This window comes from Nerophis lumbriciformis, linkage group LG22 (assembly GCF_033978685.3).
Source record: "Nerophis lumbriciformis linkage group LG22, RoL_Nlum_v2.1, whole genome shotgun sequence".
In the NCBI taxonomy this organism is placed as follows: Eukaryota; Metazoa; Chordata; class Actinopteri; order Syngnathiformes; family Syngnathidae; genus Nerophis; species Nerophis lumbriciformis.
This window is the reverse complement of record NC_084569.2, coordinates 41,823,348-41,843,240: the sequence shown is the minus strand read 5'-3', so window position 1 is coordinate 41,843,240 and position 19,893 is coordinate 41,823,348. Positions and strand designations below refer to the sequence as shown.

General features: G+C 37.6%; 2 protein-coding genes across 3 annotated transcripts in view; both read left to right on the top strand.

Annotated features, from left to right (window-relative positions):
- Positions 1–1,614, top strand: part of bglap (bone gamma-carboxyglutamate (gla) protein) — a 108,648-nt gene extending 107,034 nt beyond the window's left edge. For both annotated transcript variants that reach the window (XM_072915724.1, XM_072915725.1), the window contains 2 exons: positions 1,145–1,229; positions 1,296–1,614. In XM_072915724.1, the coding sequence (XP_072771825.1) occupies positions 1,145–1,229; positions 1,296–1,398 (188 nt within the window). In that variant the 3' untranslated portion in view covers positions 1,399–1,614. The remainder of the gene's footprint in view (positions 1–1,144; positions 1,230–1,295) is intronic.
- Positions 1,615–12,411: 10,797 nt separating this feature from the next.
- wbp11 (WW domain binding protein 11) overlaps positions 12,412–19,893 on the top strand; it is a 28,716-nt gene continuing 21,234 nt past the window's right edge. The window contains exons 1-4 of the mRNA XM_072915721.1: positions 12,412–12,633; positions 15,026–15,111; positions 17,896–17,927; positions 18,024–18,117. Coding sequence (XP_072771822.1) covers positions 15,048–15,111; positions 17,896–17,927; positions 18,024–18,117 — 190 coding nt within the window. The 5' untranslated portion in view covers positions 12,412–12,633; positions 15,026–15,047. The remainder of the gene's footprint in view (positions 12,634–15,025; positions 15,112–17,895; positions 17,928–18,023; positions 18,118–19,893) is intronic.

Genomic DNA, 19,893 nt, shown 5'->3' with positions numbered 1-19,893 from the left:
TCAAAAGCTGACAGTGCGGCTTATAACCCGGTGCGCTTTATATATGGATTAATATTAAGATTCATTTTCATAAAGTTTCGGTCTCGCAACTACGGTAAACAGCCGCCATCTTTTTTCCCCGTAGAAGAGGAAGTGCTTCTTCTTCTACGCAAGCAACCGCCAAGGTAAGCACCCGCCCCCATAGAACAGGAAGCGCTTCTTCTTCTACTGTAAGCAACCACCCGCCCGTGTAGAAGAAGAAGAAGAAGCGCGCGGATATTACGTTTCATTTCCTTTGTGTGTTTACATCTGTAAAGACCACAAAATGGCGACAGGTTTCCGGTTCATGAAAAGACGCAATCTCTCCATCCGCACACGGACTACTATTTCACAGCAACTGCCTAAAGACTTTCAAGAAAAGCTGGCTACTTTCCGTGCATATTGTAAAAACAAGATAGCTGAAAAAAAGATCCGGCCAGAGAACATTATCAACATGGACGAGGTTCCACTGACTTTTGATATTCCTGTGAACCGCACTGTGGATACAACGGGAGCACGTACGGTGAATATTCGCACCACAGGGAATGAGAAGTCATCCTTCACTGTGGTTCTAGCTTGCCATGCTAATGGCCAGAAACTTCCACCAATGGTGATATTCAAAAGGAAGACCTTGCCAAAAGAGACCTTTCCAGCCGGCGTCATCATAAAAGCTAACTCGAAGGGATGGATGAAGAAAAGATGAGCGAGTGGTTAAGGTAAGTTTACGCGAAGAGGCCGGGTGGCTTTTTTCCACGCAGCTCCGTCCATGTTGATATACGACTCCATGCGCGCCCACATCACGCTGGTTTTTAATATATTATTAAAGTTTGACTGACCTATCTGACTGTTTTTTTGACATTCCTTTAGCGCAGTTAGATGCGGCTTATAACACGGGGCGGCTTATAGGTGGACAAAGTTTTGAAATATGCCGTTCATTGAAGGCGCGGCTTATAACCCAGGGCGGCTTATGGTGCGGAAAATACGGTAGTGTTCCTAAAAATAGATATACCGGCCCCCAGACACCATTTTTTTCTCTAAATGTGGCCCCCCGAGTCAAAATAATTGCCCAGGCCTGCTATAATCAGTGGTGATGTGTTGAAATCCCGTGTCTCTTCTCAATGTGCAGGCGTCTTTGTGGACCGCAGACAGGCCGCCGCCGTGGTGCCGCCCAGGGCCGCCCCCCGCGAGCTGTCTGTGGCCCAGGTGGAGAGGTGAGAAAGAGAGTCCATCTTTATTCTGCATCTTTATGACCTGACTTTGTCTTTGTCTTTGTCCAGCCTGCGTGAGGTGTGTGAGTCGGACACAGGCTGCGGGCGCATGATGGGCACATCCGGAGTGGTCGCCGCCTACAACACCTACTACGGCCCCGTTCCTTACTAGATCCCTTTTTATACCGCCTTCTTATTTGGACTCAAGCCCCTTTTTCCTAGGCTAAGAAACAAAAAAAAAACCCTTCCAAACGCATGCAAAAACCAGCGGTGTACTAAACTTCAGAGCAGAGTGAGAAGAACAACACCGGCGTGTGAACTTAGTCCGTGCAGACCCTCAGCCTTCTGTACGGGTCTGTGTCCTCTGTAAGCCTGTAGACTAGTGTGACCTGGCAGTAAAACATGATCAAATCACTCCAGTGTGTGTCCAGTCATTTGTCTGATGAATAAACAGCGTGTGCTACGCAAGAAACACTTCCAACTCACCAAGCACTTTGAATCAGAGCTTCTTAACCCAGTGGTTCTCAAACTTTTTTTGTCATCCCCCACTTTGGACAAGGGGGAGTTTTCAAGCCCCACCTGCCCCCATCGCCCCAACAGAGCGCTAATGCCAAGCTTTAACATTTTCAAATTTATTGAACATCAGGTTGTATACATTCAAACTCAATAACATAAAATAACATCAAGTTCAATAATAAATAAAATAACTTCCATCAAGTTCAATAATAAATAAAACAAAAGTGTTATAACTTGCATCAAGTTCAATAATAAAAAAATAAAAAAAGTGTTATAACTTGCATCACGTTCAATAATAAATCAAAAAAACTGTTATAACTTGCATCAAGTTCAATAATAAATCAAAAAAAGTGTTATAACTTGCATCACATTTAATAATAAATCAAAAAAAGTGTTATAACTTGCATCACGTTCAATAATAAATCAAAAAAAGTGTTATAACTTGCATCAAATTCAATAATAAATCAAAAAAAGTGTTATAACTTGCATCAAGTTCAATAATAAATCAAAAAAAGTGTTATAACTTGCATCAAGTTCAATAATAAATCAAAAAAAGTGTTATAACTTGCATCACGTTCAATAATAAATCAAAAAAAGGGTTATAACTTGCATCAAGTTCAATCATAAATCAAATAACTTGCATCAAGTTCAATAATAAATAAAACAAAAGTGTTATAACTTATAAATGATAAATGGGTTGTACTTGTATAGCGCTTTTCTACCTTCAAGGTACTCAAAGCGCTTTGACACTACTTCCACATTTACCCATTCACACACACATTCACACACTGATGGAGGGAGCTGCCATGCAAGGCGCTAACCAGCACCCATCAGGAGCAAGGGTGAAGTGTCTTGCTCAGGACACAACGGACATGACGAGGTTGGTACTAGGTGGGGATTGAACCAGGGACCCTCGGGTTGCGCACGGCCACTCTTCCACTGCGCCATGCAATAATAAATAATTTTAAAAAAGTGTTATAACTTGCATCAAGTTCAATAATAAATCAAATAACTTGCATCAAGTTCAATAATAAATACAATAAAAGTGCCACTTTGCAATCTTTGCAAAAAAAAAAGGAGGAGCTATGCATTTGGCAAGACAGGGCAAGTGACAGCACTTTCCCCCAGGAGAGCCACCTTGCTTCACTGTGAAACAGCACGGCTGTATGATCAGCTCCCATTTCCTCACACAGTGCAGAGAACAGTCGCACTTTCAGTGGTCGTGTTTTGATCAAATTGACCGCGCTCACAACATCTGTTAAAACCTCATTGAGTTCGGGGCTGAGCTGCCTTGACGCGAGTGCTTCCCGGTGAATGACACAGTGTGTGCCCGTCACATTTTTGTTACTCTGCAGGCGCTGGCTCTGGCTCGACGACCTTTGAGGTGCGAGTCACAAATGTATATATTTGTGTAATTGTGGTCCACACATTAGCCTGCTACCCATCCGCGCGAAAGTTTGTTCCGCTTAGCCCCGCCCCCATTAGTTACTGTTGCTATGTCTGTCAAACTTTCGCTTCTACCGAGAAATTGAAAGCCTACAGTAAAAATAAGTACCGGTAATTTCCATTTATGTATATAGCGGATTTCATAGACAGAATCACAAAGTGATTTACAGTGTGTATAGAAAATGAAAGCATAGTAAAAAAAAAATAATCTAAGAATATATTAATAAAAAAAAAAAATTCAAAGTGAAATTTCCTCCCGTTCCTCGCGCCCCACCTGTCATGTCTCTATTCCCCACCAGTGGGGCGCGCCCCACACTTTGAGAAACGCTGTCTTAACCATAGGGCCAAAACATTTCTGTTACTCAGTAAAAGTCTGACATTGAAGTCAGTTAGGTCCTGATGGTGAACAACACAAATACAACATTGAAACAACCTTTAATCAATGTCAGGTTGTGTTGTTGATTTGAACATTGAAATTTGGTCATATCCCCAACCAATATTCTACAACACGTACACAAACCCCAAACTAGTCAAGTTGTCACGTTGTGTAAATAAAAAGAGAATACAACAAATCCTTTTCAACTTATATTCAATTGAATAGACTGCAAAGACAAGATATTTCATGTTCACACTGACAAACTTTCTTCTTTTTTGCAAATATTAGCTCATTTGGAATCTGATGCCTGCAACATGTTTCCAAAAAGCTGGCAAAAGTGGCAAAAAAGAGTGAGGAAGTTGAGGAATGCTCATCAAAGACTTATTTGGAACATCCCACAGGTGAACAGGCTAATTGGGAACAGGTGGGTGCCATGATTGGGTATAAAAGCAGCTTCCATGAAATGCTCAGTCTTTCACAAACAAGGACGGGGCGAGGGTCACCACTTTGTCAACAAATGCCTGAGCAAATTGTATAAGAACAACATTTCTCAACAAGGAATTTAGGGATTTCAGAGTGGACCGACACCAGCAGATGACATGGCACCCCAAACCATCACTGATGGTGGAAACTTTACACTAGACTTCAGGCAACGTGGATCCTGTGCCTCTCCTGTCTTCCTCCAGACTCTGGAACCTCGATTTCCAAAGGAAATGCAAAATTTGCATGGTTGGGTGATGGTTTGGGGTGCCATGTCATCTGCTGGTGTCGGTCCACTCTGTTTCCTGAGATCCAGGGTCAACGCAGCCGTCTACCAGCAAGTTTTAGAGCACTTCATGCTTCCTGCTGCTGACCTGCTCTATGGAGATGGAGATTTCAAGTTCCAACAGGACTTGGCGCCTGCACACAGCGCAAAATCTACCCGTGCCTGGTTTACGGACCATGGTATTTCTGTTCTAAATTGGCCCGCCAACTCCCCTGACCTTAGCCCCATAGAAAATCTGTGGGGTATTGTGAAAAGGAAGATGCAGAATGCCAGACCCAAAAACGCAGAAGAGTTGAAGGCCACTATCAGAGCAACCTGGGCTCTCATAACACCTGAGCAGTGCCAGAAACTCATCGACTCCATGCCACGCCGCATTAACGCAGTAATTGAGGCAAAAGGAGCTCCAACCAAGTATTGAGTATTGTACATGCTCATATTTTTCATTTCATACTTTTCAGTTGGCCAACATTTCTAAAAATCCCTTTTTTGTATTAGCCTTAAGTAATATTCTAATTTTGTGACACACGGAATTTTGGATTTTCATTTGTTGCCACTTCAAATCATCAAAATTAAATGAAATAAACATTTGAATGCATCAGTCTGTGTGCAATGAATAAATATAATGTACAAGTTACACCTTTTGAATGCAATTACTGAAATAAATCAAGTTTTTCAAAATATTCTAATTTACTGGCTTTTACCTGTATGTATATAGAGCTAGAATTCACTGAAAGTCAAGTATTTCTTATATGTATATACAGTATATATATATGAAATTCTTGACTTGGTGAATTCTAGCTGTAAATATACTCCTCCCCTCTTAGCCACGCCCCCGCCCCACCCCAAACAAGCCCCCCCATCCCCCACCTCCCGAAATTGGAGGTCTCATGGTTGGCAAGTATGACTTACACATCTGTGAAGGCACCATTAATGCTGAAAGGTACGTACAGCTTTTGGAGCAACATATTTTGCCATCCAAGCAACGTTATCATGGACGCCCCTGCTTATTTCAGCAAGACATTGCCAAGCCACGTGTTACAACAGCGTGGCTTCATAGTAAAAGAGTGCGGGTACTAGACTGGCCTGCCTGTAGTCCAGACATTGAAAATGTGTGAAGGCTAAAATATGAGAAGGGAGACTGTTGAACAACTTAAGCTGTACATCAAGCAAGAATGGGAAAGAATTCCACTTCAAAAATGTGTCTCCTCAGTTCCCAAACCTTTACTGAGTGTTGTTAAAAGGAAAGGCCATGTAACACACTGGTAAAAATGCCTTTTTTGCAATATGTTGCTGCCATTAAATTCTAAGTTCATGATTATTTGCAAAAAATAACAAGTTTGTCAGTGTGAACATGAAATATCTTGTCTTTGCAGTCTATTCAATTGAATATAAGTTGAAAAGGATTTGTTGTATTCTCTTTTTATTTACCATTTACTTCACTGGTTTTGTACCAAAGTGGCTCTCGCAGCTTTTGATTTTACTGAACGCTACAGAAACTTTGGACACTACAGACGGCGCTAAGCCTTCTGGGTAATCTAGCATATGAACATTTACTTCCTACTTTACATGTTTTAATATATTTATCTAACTTTTATTCGTCCGGTGGTCGGGCGGTTAAGAACATGTTTACATTTGCAATGCCGACCTAGCAAAGGGGCAGCATTTACATGTTAGAGATGTTGAGGTGTGATGATAATCTCTTATTTACCAACAGAAATGACCACTCTGGATTGCTCGCAAAAGTTCACAAATGATCTTCGTGTAGCGAGAGCAGGGCCGGCCCGTGGCATAGGCCGTATAGGCAAATGCTAAGGGCGCCGTCCATCAGGGGGCGCCACGCCAGTGCCACAAATGTTGGAGGAAAAAAAAAAAAAAAAAGTTGTTACTATTATTTCTAAATACAAAAAATAATCTCACGTTAATTAAAATGCAAAGTAAAGCCTATTTAATAGAAATATTATTTGTTACAACATTACGCCCCCCCTCCTCCCCCCGCACGGTGCGCCCCCTCCCTTCCCGTATCATGACTCTTTTTGGACGTCACCACATCAAAAAATCAACACAAGATGTCAAAACGGCCAAAACTGTCAGGTGCCCAGGGAAGAAAAAAGAGAAAAGAAGAGGAGTAGAAACGAGAAAAAGACAGAGGTAGCAGGTAGGTAACGTTAGCCTACATGAAATTATTTGTCTGTTACAGAATGTGATAGTAACCTGGCTTTTTAGCATTAAGCTAATGTCACATGATTCGGCAATTGCTAATCAATAAATAGCTAGTTCTGTTTTAACGTCGGGTTAATATTGTGGAGGGGGCTAAATTGTTATGGAAAATAATAATGTAACGTTAGGTAATTACAGTACTCCCACCTTACATTCCTCAGGGACATTTGTATTAGATCTTTTAAGCGGGTGTTTTTTGTTTAAATTATTGCCTTCTGGTTAGCTAATGTTTTCCCTGCAGGTAATAGTCACTTTTCCACCCCTTTATATATTAGGCATAGTTGTAAGTAAAAAAAAAAGGTCAAAGACAAAGCTATTCGGGTTCTTGTGAGTATATACACTTCACTGCCGATGTGGGGGGGGGGGGGGGGGGGGGGGGGGGGGGCACCTAAAATCTTGCCTAGGGCGCCAGATTGATTAGGGCCGGGCCTGAGCGAGAGTAAATGTGGCGGAACATAATGCGAACAAAAGCCCGGGGTTTTAGCTCGGTACTTTTGCTGCTAACTAGGGTCTAGTTTCAGGTCTGTGTGGTATAAATCGAGTAAAACATCAATACAGTATTTGTTTTTGCAATCATGTGCTTTTTGAGGTCATTTTTTCCTAATATAAACTTCAGTTGTTTTGCTTACGAGTTAACTTTGAAGTATGTCTAATGCAAATAATACCCTGTGTTTTTTATTTTTTCTAGCACAGGGGTCGGCAACCCAAAATGTTGAAAGAGCCTTATTGGACCAAAAATACAAAAACAAATCTGTTTGGAGCCGCAAAAAATTAAAAGCCATATTACATACAGATAGTGTGTCATGAGATATAAATTGAATTAAGAGGACTTAAAGGAAACTAAATGAGCTCAAATATAGCTACAAATGAGGCATAATGATGCAATATGTACATATAGCTAGCCTAAATAGTAGTGATGGGTCCGGCAACACCGATGCATCGGCGCATGCGTCGAGCTCATAGAGCGAAACCCTGTGTCGGTGCGCGTACCGCTTTTAGAAAGTCACGTGACCGATCATGAGCTGTTTTGGTCACGTGACCGATACGCCAACTGTGTCGCCTCCTCTGTGCCCTGTGAGCGGCTCTTTTCTACAGCCCGAGAAATAATAACTAAGAAGAGAAATCGTCTAAAATGTAATACGTCGGAAAAACTTTTTTTTTCTTTTTTTTATAAAAATGTGTAAAAAAATAAAATAAAATAAATTCCCGGTCCACAATCATCCACAACACGTTCTCTTAGATTTCCATGTTATGATACATGTTCACATTATTTATTGACTGTATCTAAAAAAGATGAAAATATATTTTTATTTAAATGAAGATATGAAATAATCCTAAATGACTTGGTTTATATTATTGTATATACTAGGGCAGGGGTCACCAACGTGGTGCCCGCGGTCACCAGGTAGCCCGTAAGGACCAGATCAGTCGCCCGCTCGCCTGTTCTAAAAATAGCTCAAAGAGCAGCACTTACCAGTGAGCTGCCTCTATTTTTTATATTTTATTTATTTACTAGCAAGCTGGTCTCGCTTTGCTCGACATTTTTAATTCTAAAAGAGACAAAACTCAAATAGAATTTAAAAATCCATGAAAATATTTTAAAGACTTGGTCTTCCCTTGTTTAAATAAATTCTTTTTTTTTTTTTTTACTTTGCTTCTTATTACTTTTAGAAATACAATTTTAGAGAAAAAATACAACCTTAAAAATGATTTTAGGATTTTTAAACACATATACCTTTTTACCTTTTAAATGTCTTCCTCTTCTTTCCTGACAATTTAAATCAATGTTCAAGTAAAACATTTTTTTTTTTCATTGTAAAGAATAATAAATATTTTAGCTTCTGTTTTTTCGACGACGAATATTTGTGAAATATTTCTTCAAACTTACTATGATTAAAATTCAAAAAAATTATGCTGGCAAATCTAGAAAATCTGTAGAATCAAATTTAAATCTAATTTCAAAGTATTTTGAATTTCTTTTAAAAAATTTCTTCTGGAAAATCTAGAAGAAATACTGATTTGTCTTTGTTAGAAATATAGCTTGGTCCAATTTGTTAAATATTCTGACAAAGTGCAGATTGGATTTTAACCAATTTAAAACATGTCATCAAAATTCTAAAATGTATCTTAATCAGGAAAAATTACTAATGATGTTCCATAAATTATTTTTTTTAATTTTTTCAAAAAGATTCAAATTAGCTAGTTTTTCTCTTCTTTTTGAATTTTGAATTTTAAAGAGTCGAAATTAAAGATAAACTATGTTTCAAAATTTGATTTGATTTTTTTTCGTGTTTTCTCCTCTTTTAAACCGTTCAATTAAGTGTTTTTTTCATCATTTATTCTCTAGAAAAAACCTTCCGTAAAAGGAAAAAAAAAATGTACAACGGAATGACAGACAGAAATACCCTTTTTTTTTTATATATATAAATGTATTTATTTAGCTATTCTTGTTTGAATCACACTTACGTGTAACTTACAAATGACAATACATTTATTTATTTAAGTGTGTATCAAACTGGTAGCCCTTCGCATTAATCAGTACCCAAGAAGTAGTTTTTGGTTTCAAAAAGGTTGGTGACCCCTGTACTAGGGCATCAAATCAGTGTCAGTTGAGTCGGTCCATAGGTTGCCTGTAGGGATTTTTAATGTCCAGCAGATGTCAGTATTTAGTGACACAGTATCGACACAGTATCAATACAGTTTTGCAATGTGTCGAAACGCTTCATGACGCCTCATCAACCCATCACTACTAAATAGCATGTTAGCATCGATTAGCTTGCAGTCATGCAGTGACCAAATATGTCTGATTAGCACTCCACACAAGTCAATAACATCAACAAAACTCACCTTTGTGCATTCATGCACAACGTTAAAAGTTTGGTGGACAAAATGAGACAGAGAAAGAAGTGGCATAAAACACGTCCTAGAAAGTCGCAGAAAGATATACATGTAAACAAACTAAGGTGAGTTCAAGGACTGCCAAAATTAGTAGGACAAAACGGCGCTCGCCAAATACATGAATCAGTGAAGCATGTTTAATATAAACAGTGTGCTTTGTAACAATTAGGGAGGTTTGTGTCATGTTTGTCCTCCTACAGAAACCATATTAAAACAAAAAATATTCTTTTTTCCCCTCAACTTTTTCCATTTTTCATACATTTTTGAAAAAGCTCCAGAGAGCCACTAGGGCGGCGCTAAAGAGCCACATGCGGCTCTAGAGCCGCGGGTTGCCGACCCCTGTTCTAGACCATTCCATTACAACCTAAAAAAGAAGTTGTATATACATTTAGATGAGGGAGTAATGCTGGATTTGTGTACTTGTTTTCAGGACGGTGTTATGTTGACTCCTCAGTCTAATGTCTCCCTCTGCTGTTGGCTCCGCATGATGCAACTCTGTGTTGCCATGGTGACAGGACATAAATGTAAATACAAAAATGTTTTAAACATCGTGGAGTATGTCATGAAGTCCATAAATAGGCTCTGCTTCTTCCGACTCCTTTTCGCGCATGTTGCAATTGTCATCAATATTACATTTTAATGTCGAGAGTTTTATACTATTTTGTTTGGCAAATTCATCATGGACATAAATGGTGTGCTTGTACACACTGAAGGCTGACAAAGAAACAAATTGATGTCATGAGAACTGTAATGAATGTGGATTTAAATTAGTATTATTTTCATATTGTGTGTTCACTGAGGGCCACACACTGAAAAAGTATTATTTTATTATTATTATTATTATTATTATTATTATTTTATTATTATTTATTATTTTATTTATTATAAAGAGTATTATTTTCATATTGTGTGTTCACTGAGGGCCACACACTGAAAAAGTATTATTTTATTATTATTATTATTATTATTATTATTATTATTATTATTATTATTTTATTATTATTTATTTTATTTATTATAAAGAGTATTATTTTCATATTGTGTGTTCACTGAGGGCCACACACTGAAAAAGTATTATTTTATTATTATTATTATTATTGTTATTATTATTATTTTATTATTATTTATTATTTTATTTATTATAAAGAGTATTATTTTCATATTGTGTGCTCACTGAGGGCCACACACTGAAAAAGTATTATTTTATTATTATTATTATTATTATTATTATTATTTTATTATTTATTATTTTATTTATTATAAAGAGTATTATTTTCATATTGTGTGTTCACTGAGGGCCACACACTGAAAAAGTATTATTTTATTATTATTATTATTATTATTATTATTATTATTATTATTATTATTATTATTATTTTATTATTATTTATTATTTTATTTATTATAAAGAGTATTATTTTCATATTGTGTGTTCACTGAGGGCCACACACTGAAAAAGTATTATTTTATTATTATTATTTTATTATTATTATTATTATTATTATTTTATTATCATTTATTATTTTATTTATTATTAAGAGTATTATTTTCATATTGTGTGTTCACTGAGGGCCACACACTGAAAAAGCCAACCATGCGGGGGCCATTTTCAAAATACATAGATTTCTTTTTTCATCTTGAGGGCTCCCTTAGATTTTGGTTCTGGTCTCAGTCATAAAAATATTAAAATTAAGTCATACATTATTTGATTTTTTTTTTTTCATGTTTTATGTATGCTCTTTTTTGTCAAAACCCGGTTATTTTACGGCAAAAACACAAAATATGCAATATTTCCCCCCAAAAAATGTCTAAATAGAATATTTGACGTCAAGTAATTAGAGCCTTAAATAGGTCACAACATTCCTTTTAATCAATTTAGCTTTTTGAGCAATTAAGATGTTTTTTTCCAACGTCCCACTAAAATGATTGATGATCCAAAAGGGCCCGACTTATAAAAGTGTTTTTTTTCTTTAGATCAGTCATTCTCAAACAGTATCATTGTTGATGTTTGTGCATTGTTAAAGTGGCCAAAATATTACATATACTTGTTAAATAAAACCCATGCATTTTTTTAATTAATACTTAAGCCTACTACGCTACTCTATTTTAATGTTGTCATTATGGTGGTACTTAATGAATACTTAGGTCTACTACACTACTGTATTTAATGTTGTCATTATGGTGGTACTTAATGAATACTTAGGTCTACTACACTACTGTATTTAATGTTGTCATTATGGTGGTACTTAATGAATACTTAGGTCTACTACACTACTGTATTTAATGTTGTCATTATGGTGGTACTTAATGAATACTTAGGTCTACTACACTACTGTATTTAATGTTGTCATTATGGTGGTACTTAATGAATACTTAGGTCTACTACACTACTGTATTTAATGTTGTCATTATGGTGGTACTTAATGAATACTTAGGTCTACTACACTACTGTATTTAATGTTGTCATTATGGTGGTACTTAATGAATACTTAGGTCTACTACACTACTGTATTTTAATGTTGTCATTATGGTGGTACTTAATGAATACTTAGGTCTACTACACTACTGTATTTAATGTTGTCATTATGGTGGTACTTGATGAATACTTAGGTCTACTACACTACTGTATTTAATGTTGTCATTATGGTGGTACTTGATGAATACTTAGGTCTACTACACTACTGTATTGTAATGATGTCATCATGGTGGTACTTAATGAATACTTTGTGAGCACTATTAATTTGAACAACCTAGTTCAAAGGAACAGCCGTCAAAGTCCAACCAAATGAAAAAGAAAATGAACTAAAGACTCTAGGGAAACGATTAAGTTTATTTTCAATCATACACGAGCCGTTTTCGCAGGTTTATATTCTTTTTTAGCTGCTGCAACCAACAGTAAGACTATTCACGGCGCCATCTGGGCTTCTTCTCACAATAGTTGTTGTTTCACGTGGGAACACAAAAGCGAGCACACCACTGTCGTCTTCTTTTGATGACGTCAGAGGAACCACTTCCGCCCAGCGAGGCTGCTAACATGGCTAGCGGCTAACTAAAAGTCCTCGCGTCTACTTCATCATGGCTGCTTTTACTTTCTCTTTCATCCCTAAAGTACACTACTGCAAGTGACCCTCGACAACTACATCTGTGACAGGAGGGTGTTTATCCGCTACGTATTTCCTCTTTATAAGGTAAAGTGGCGTTTTTTTGTATCCTGTGTTGTGGAAGCTAACGCGGCTACAAGGCTAATGTTAGCATTTCTGTCTGCTCATTAAACTTCATCATTATCTGACTGTCTGCTCATTAAACTTCATCATTATTTGACTGTCTGCTCATTAAACTTATGGGAAAACAAAAGGTTTTTGCGGAGTAAGTTATTATTTTTGGACAATTTGCTTGACATCTTTCTCTGGTTGACAGTAAAGTGTGTTAAATGGCAAGAGTTGTGCTAATGCCCATTCAAATGTTAAATGTATACACAACTAATTATTTAGCGATATATATGAAACATAAACATGATGTCTGCATCTTATTTATTCATGTATGTATGTAAGTAAACATGTTGTCTGCATCTTATTCATGTATGTATGTATGTATGTATGTAAGTAAAAATGTTGTCTGCATCTTATGCATGTGTGTATGTATGTATGTATGTAAACATGTCTGCATCTTATTCATGTATGTATGTATGTAAACATGTCTGCATCTTATGCATGTATGTATGTATGTATGTAAACATGTCTGCATCTTATGCATGCATGTATGTATGTATGTAAACATGTCTGCATCTTATTCATGTATGTATGTATGTAAACATGTCTGCATCTTATTCATGTATGTATGTATGTAAACATGTCTGCATCTTATTTATGTATGTATGTAAACATGTCTGCATCTTATGTATGTATGTATGTATGTATGTATGTAAACATGTCTGCATCTTATTCATGTATGTATGTAAACATGTCTGCATCTTATGCATGTATGTATGTAAACATGTCTGCATCTTATTCATGTATGTATGTATGTATGTAAACATGTCTGCATCTTATTCATGTATGTATGTAAACATGTCTGCATCTTATGCATGTATGTATGTATGTATGTAAACATGTATGCATCTTATTCATGTATTTATGTAAACATGTCTGCATCTTATTCATGTATGTATGTAAACATGTCTGCATCTTATTCATGTATGTATGTATGTAAACATGTCTGCATCTTATTCATGTATGTATGTATGTATGTAAACATGTCTGCATCTTATTCATGTATGTATGTATGTATGTAAACATGTCTGCATCTTATTCATGTATGTATGTAAACATGTCTGCATCTTATGCATGTATGTATGTAAACATGTCTGCATCTTATTCATGTATGTATGTAAACATGTCTGCATCTTATGCATGTATGTATGTAAACATGTCTGCATCTTATGCATGTATGTATGTATGTATGTATGTAAACATGTCTGCATCTTATTCATGTATGTATGCATGTATGTAAACATGTTGTCTGCATCTTATTCATGTATGTAAACATGTCGGCATCTTATTCATGTATGTATGTATGTAAACATGTCTGCATCTTAGTCATGTATGTATGTATGTATGTATGTATGTAAACATGTCTGCATCTTATTCATGTATGTATGCATGTATGTAAACATGTTGTCTGCATCTTATTCATGTATGTCAAGTTAAAGTTAAAAGTTAAAGTACCAATGATTGTCACACACACACTAGGTGTGGCGAAATGATTCTCTGCATTTGACCCATCACCCTTGATCACCCCCTGGGAGGTGAGGGGAGCAGTGGGCAGCAGCAGTGGCCGCGCCCGGGAATCATTTTTGGTGATTTAACCCCCAATTCCAACCCTTGATACTGAGTGCCAAGTAGGGAGGCAATGGGTCCCATTTTTATAGTCTTTGGTATGACTCGAGTAAACATGTCGGCATCTTATTCATGTATGTATGTAGGTATGTATGTATGTAAACATGTCTGCCTCTTAGTCATGTATGTATGCATGTATGTATACATGTTGTCTGCATCTTATTCATGTATGTATGTAAACATGTCTGCATCTTATTCATGTATGTATGTATGTAAACATGTCTGCATCTTATTCATGTATGTATGTATGTATGTATGTAAACATGTCTGCATCTTATTCATGTATGTATGTATGTATGTATGTAAACATGTCTGCATCTTAGTCATGTATGTATGTATGTAAACATGTTGTCTGCATCGTATTCATGTATGTATGTATGTATGTATGTATGTAAGTAAACATGTTGTCTGCATCTTATTCATGTCTGTATGTATGTATGTATGTACTGTATGTATGTATTGTAAACATGTTGTCTGCATCTTATTCATGTATGTATGTATGTAAACATGTCTGCATCTTAGTCATGTATGTATGCATGTATGTATGTGTGTAAACATGTTGTCTGCATCTTATTCATGTATGTATGTATGTATGTATGTCTGTATGTATGTATGTATGTATGTATGCATGTCTGCATCTTATTGATGTTTGCACAGTTAACGCATGGAATGTGATGTTTTGCAGGTAAAAGGAACACAAGGTGATCATGGGGCGACGTTCAACCTCCTCCACCAAGAGTGGCAAGTTCATGAATCCCACGGATCAGGCCAGTAAGTACCTGTCACCACAGTCTATGTCAGGCCAGTAAGTACTGTACCTGTCACCACAGTCTATGTCAGGCCAGTTAGTACCTGTCACCACAGTCTATGTCAGGCCAGTTAGTACCTGTCACCACAATCTATGTCAGGCCAGTTAGTACCTGTCACCACAGTCTATGTCAGGCCAGTCAGTACCTGTCACCACAGTCTATGTCAGGCCAGTAAGTACCTGTCACCACAGTCTATGTCAGGCCAGTTAGTACTGTACCTGTCACCACAGTCTATGTCAGGCCAGTAAGTACTGTACCTGTCACCACAGTCTATGTCAGGCCAGTAAGTACTGTACCTGTCACCACAGTCTATGTCAGGCCAGTTAGTACCTGTCACCACAGTCTATGTCAGGCCAGTTAGTACCTGTCACCACAGTCTATGTCAGGCCAGTAAGTACTGTACCTGTCACCACAGTCTATGTCAGGCCAGTTAGTACCTGTCACCACAGTCTATGTCAGGCCAGTTAGTACCTGTCACCACAGTCTATGTCAGGCCAGTCAGTACCTGTCACCACAGTCTATGTCAGGCCAGTAAGTACCTGTCACCACAGTCTATGTCAGGCCAGTTAGTACCTGTCACCACAGTCTATGTCAGGCCAGTAAGTACTGTACCTGTCACCACAGTCTATGTCAGGCCAGTAAGTACTGTACCTGTCACCACAGTCTATGTCAGGCCAGTCAGTACCTGTCACCACAGTCTATGTCAGGCCAGTAAGTACCTGTCACCACAGTCTATGTCAGGCCAGTTAGTACTGTACCTGTCACCACAGTCTATGTCAGGCCAGTAAGTACTGTACCTGTCACCACAGTCTATGTCAGGCCAGTAAGTACTGTACCTGTCACCACAGTCTATGTCAGGCCAGTTAGTACCTGTCACCACAGTCTATGTCAGGCCAGTTAGTACCTGTCACCACAGTCTATGTCAGGCCAGTAAGTACTGTACCTGTCACCACAGTCTATGTCAGGCCAGTTAGTACCTGTCACCACAGTCTATGTCAGGCCAGTTAGTACCTGTCACCACAGTCTATGTCAGGCCAGTTAGTACCTGTCACCACAGTCTATGTCAGGCCAGTTAGTACCTGTCACCACAGTCTATGTCAGGCCAGTTAGTACCTGTCACCACAGTCTATGTCAGGCCAGTTAGTACCTGTCACCACAGTCTATGTCAGGGCTGTCAAAACTCTCAACAATTTAAACATGCTGGGGCCATTTTTGTCTTTTTTTTCCATTTTCAAAACCAATACAATATATAGATTTGTTTTTAAACCTATAGGGGTCCTTTCAAGTTTGGTCCCAGGGATCCGGAAAGTTTTCCAGTAAAAATAAAAAGAGTCATGTATATATCAATATTTTATGTATGAATGACATTATTACTCAACGCTTTAATCTCTAGATCCATTTTGGGTCTATCTGTAGATATAAAAGTGAACAAAAATGTTTTATGTTGTATGCCTTTTTTGTAGCAAAACTCTGTTTTATGGCAACAACACAAAATAGGTCAATAATTCATAACACCTCTGATTTGAATTGATTGTTTTTTTGAGCAATGTGTTTGAAAAAACTACATACCACTAAAATAGTTGGGGATCAAAAAGGGCCCACTCATAAAAGTGTTAAAAATAAGTCGTACTTAATTTTTTTAAACTTTCAACACTTAAGTCTCTAGATCAACTTCAGATCCATCTGTCGACTATAGGTATTTATTTTTTTATCAAGATTTTGTTGTTTTTTTGTCAAAGAACACTTTCTTTCTATATGGCAAAAAACACAAAATCGGCCAAATTTCCCCCCAAAATTTGGAGCCTTAAATAAGTCAATAATTCTTAACACCATTGATTTTAATTCATTATTTTTTTGAGAAATGTGCTAAAAATAAATACCACTAAAATGATTGGGGAGCCCAAAGGACATCAAATGTAAATAAATCAAACTTTAAAAAACGTTTAACACCTGAGTCTCTAGATCAAATTCACATCCATCCGTCGATTATAGGTTGTTTTTTTTAATGTTGTTTTTGTTTGTTTGTTTTGTGCTCTTCTTGTCTAAGAACACTTTGTTTTTATATGGCAAAAACACAACTAAAATTTGGAGACTTAAATAGGTCAATAATTCATAGCACCATTGATTCATTATAATTATTTTGAACAATGCGTTGAAAAAAATCTCACTAAAACTCTTGGGGATCAAAAAAGGCACAATTTATAAGAGTGTTAATTAAATAAGTCAGACATTTTGTTTTTGTACTTTAAGTCTCGAGATAAACTTCAGATCTATCAGTCAATTAAAGTTTTTTTTAAATCATTTTTTTGTTTCTTTGTTTCATGCCTTTTAAAAAAAAATCAACTTAGTTTAGGCAAACACACAAAATATGCAATATTTTGTCCAAAAAACATTTAAAAGTGGAATATTTGATGTGAAGTAATTGGAGCCTTGAAAAGGTCAATAATTCATAACATTAATTTTGAGTCATAGTTATTTTTTGAGCAATGACAGTTTTAAAGAATAAACAGCCTACATGACGGCTGTGCGTTATTAGAGTCAACATTCCACATTTTCCTCATTACATTTTACTTGTTTGGTCTTTTATTCCACTTTTTTATGTTTTATTTTTTAATACTATTTTTTAAGGGGCCACACTTTGGACACCCCTGGTCAATCTATACAATGTATGCAAATTATACCATTGTTATCATGGCCAGGATGGAAAAATAATGCATGTTTGTTTTTTACTCAACTTACCTTGCAGGAAAAGAAGCCAGGAAAAGGGAGTTAAAAAAGGTATATTCATCATTTTCTGTGCAATTTCCAGTCATTTGCTCTGCCAATGATATTCCGTGATCCCCTTTGCTCACAATGATCAAATTGTCTGTCCAGAATAAAAAGCAAAGGATGATGGTGAGAGCCGCTGTTCTCAAGATGAAAGACCCCAGGCAGATCATCCGAGACATGGAGAAATTGGATGAAATGGGTGAGAAGACGGATTTCTTCATTTCTATTATTCTGATGTAAGAGTGTACTCGCGCTGGACTGGGCCGTTCATTTGCAACCTTTGCGCGGCTGCCCAGAGAGAGCACCAACTAAAGATTCTAACTCACACACACACACACACACACACACGCACACACACACACACACACTAGCTTTGTGTGTTGTCAGCTAATAATGGAGATTTAGCTGCCAATGTTAGCTATCACTGAATGTATGTCAGGGTTTCCCCTATACGTACTTGATTGTGGCAGCCCGCTGCAGCAAAATAAAAGCAGTCACCCCTTAAAAATTATCCTTTTTTTTACGTGTGAACAAAAATAATATAATGATTAAATGGATATACAGGTAAAAGCCAGTAAATTAGAATATTTTGAAAAACTTGATTTATTTCAGTAATTGCATTCAAAAGGTGTAACTTGTACATTATATTTATTCATTGCACACAGACTGATGCATTCAAATGTTTATTTCATTTCATTTTGATGATTTGAAGTGGCAACAATTGAAAATCCAAAATTCCGTGTGTCACAAAATTAGAATATTACTTAAGGCTAATACAAAAAAGGGATTTTTAGAAATGTTGGCCAACTGAAAAAGTATGAAAATGAAAAATATGAGCATGTACAATACTCAATACTTGGTTGGAGCTCCTTTTGCCTCAATTACTGCGTTAATGCGGCGTGGCATGGAGTCGATGAGTTTCTGGCACTGCTCAGGTGTTATGAGAGCCCAGGTTGCTCTGATAGTGGCCTTCAACTCTTCTGCGTTTTTGGGTCTGGCATTCTGCATCTTCCTTTTCACAATACCCCACAGATTTTCTATGGGGCTAAGGTCAGGGGAGTTGGCGGGCCAATTTAGAACAGAAATACCATGTTCCGTAAACCAGGCACGGGTAGATTTTGCGCTGTGTGCAGGCGCCAAGTCCTGTTGGAACTTGAAATCTCCATCTCCATAGAGCAGGTCAGCAGCAGGAAGCATGAAGTGTTCTAAAACTTGCTGGTAGACGGCTGTGTTGACCCTGGATCTCAGGAAACAGAGTGGACCGACACCAGCAGATGACATGGCACCCCAAACCATCACTGATGGTGGAAACTTTACACTAGACTTCAGGCAACGTGGATCCTGTGCCTCTCCTGTTTTCCTCCAGACTCTGGGACCTCGATTTCCAAAGGAAATGCAAAATTTGCATGGTTGGGTGATGGTTTGGGGTGCCATGTCATCTGCTGGTGTCGGTCCACTCTGTTTCCTGAGATCCAGGGTCAACGCAGCCGTCTACCAGCAAGTTTTAGAGCACTTCATGCTTCCTGCTGCTGACCTGCTCTATGGAGATGGAGATTTCAAGTTCCAACAGGACTTTGCGCCTGCACACAGCACAAAATCTACCCGTGCCTGGTTTACGGAACATGGTATTTCTGTTCTAAATTGGCCCGCCAACTCCCCTGACCTTAGCCCCATAGAAAATCTGTGGGGTATTGTGAAAAGGAAGATGCAGAATGCCAGACCCAAAAACGCAGAAGAGTTGAAGGCCACTATCAGAGCAACCTGGGCTCTCATAACACCTGAGCAGTGCCAGAAACTCATCGACTCCATGCCACGCCGCATTAACGCAGTAATTGAGGCAAAAGGAGCTCCAACCAAGTATTGAGTATTGTACATGCTCATATTTTTCATTTTCATACTTTTCAGTTGGCCAACATTTCTAAAAATCCCTTTTTTGTATTAGCCTTAAGTAATATTCTAATTTTGTGACACACGG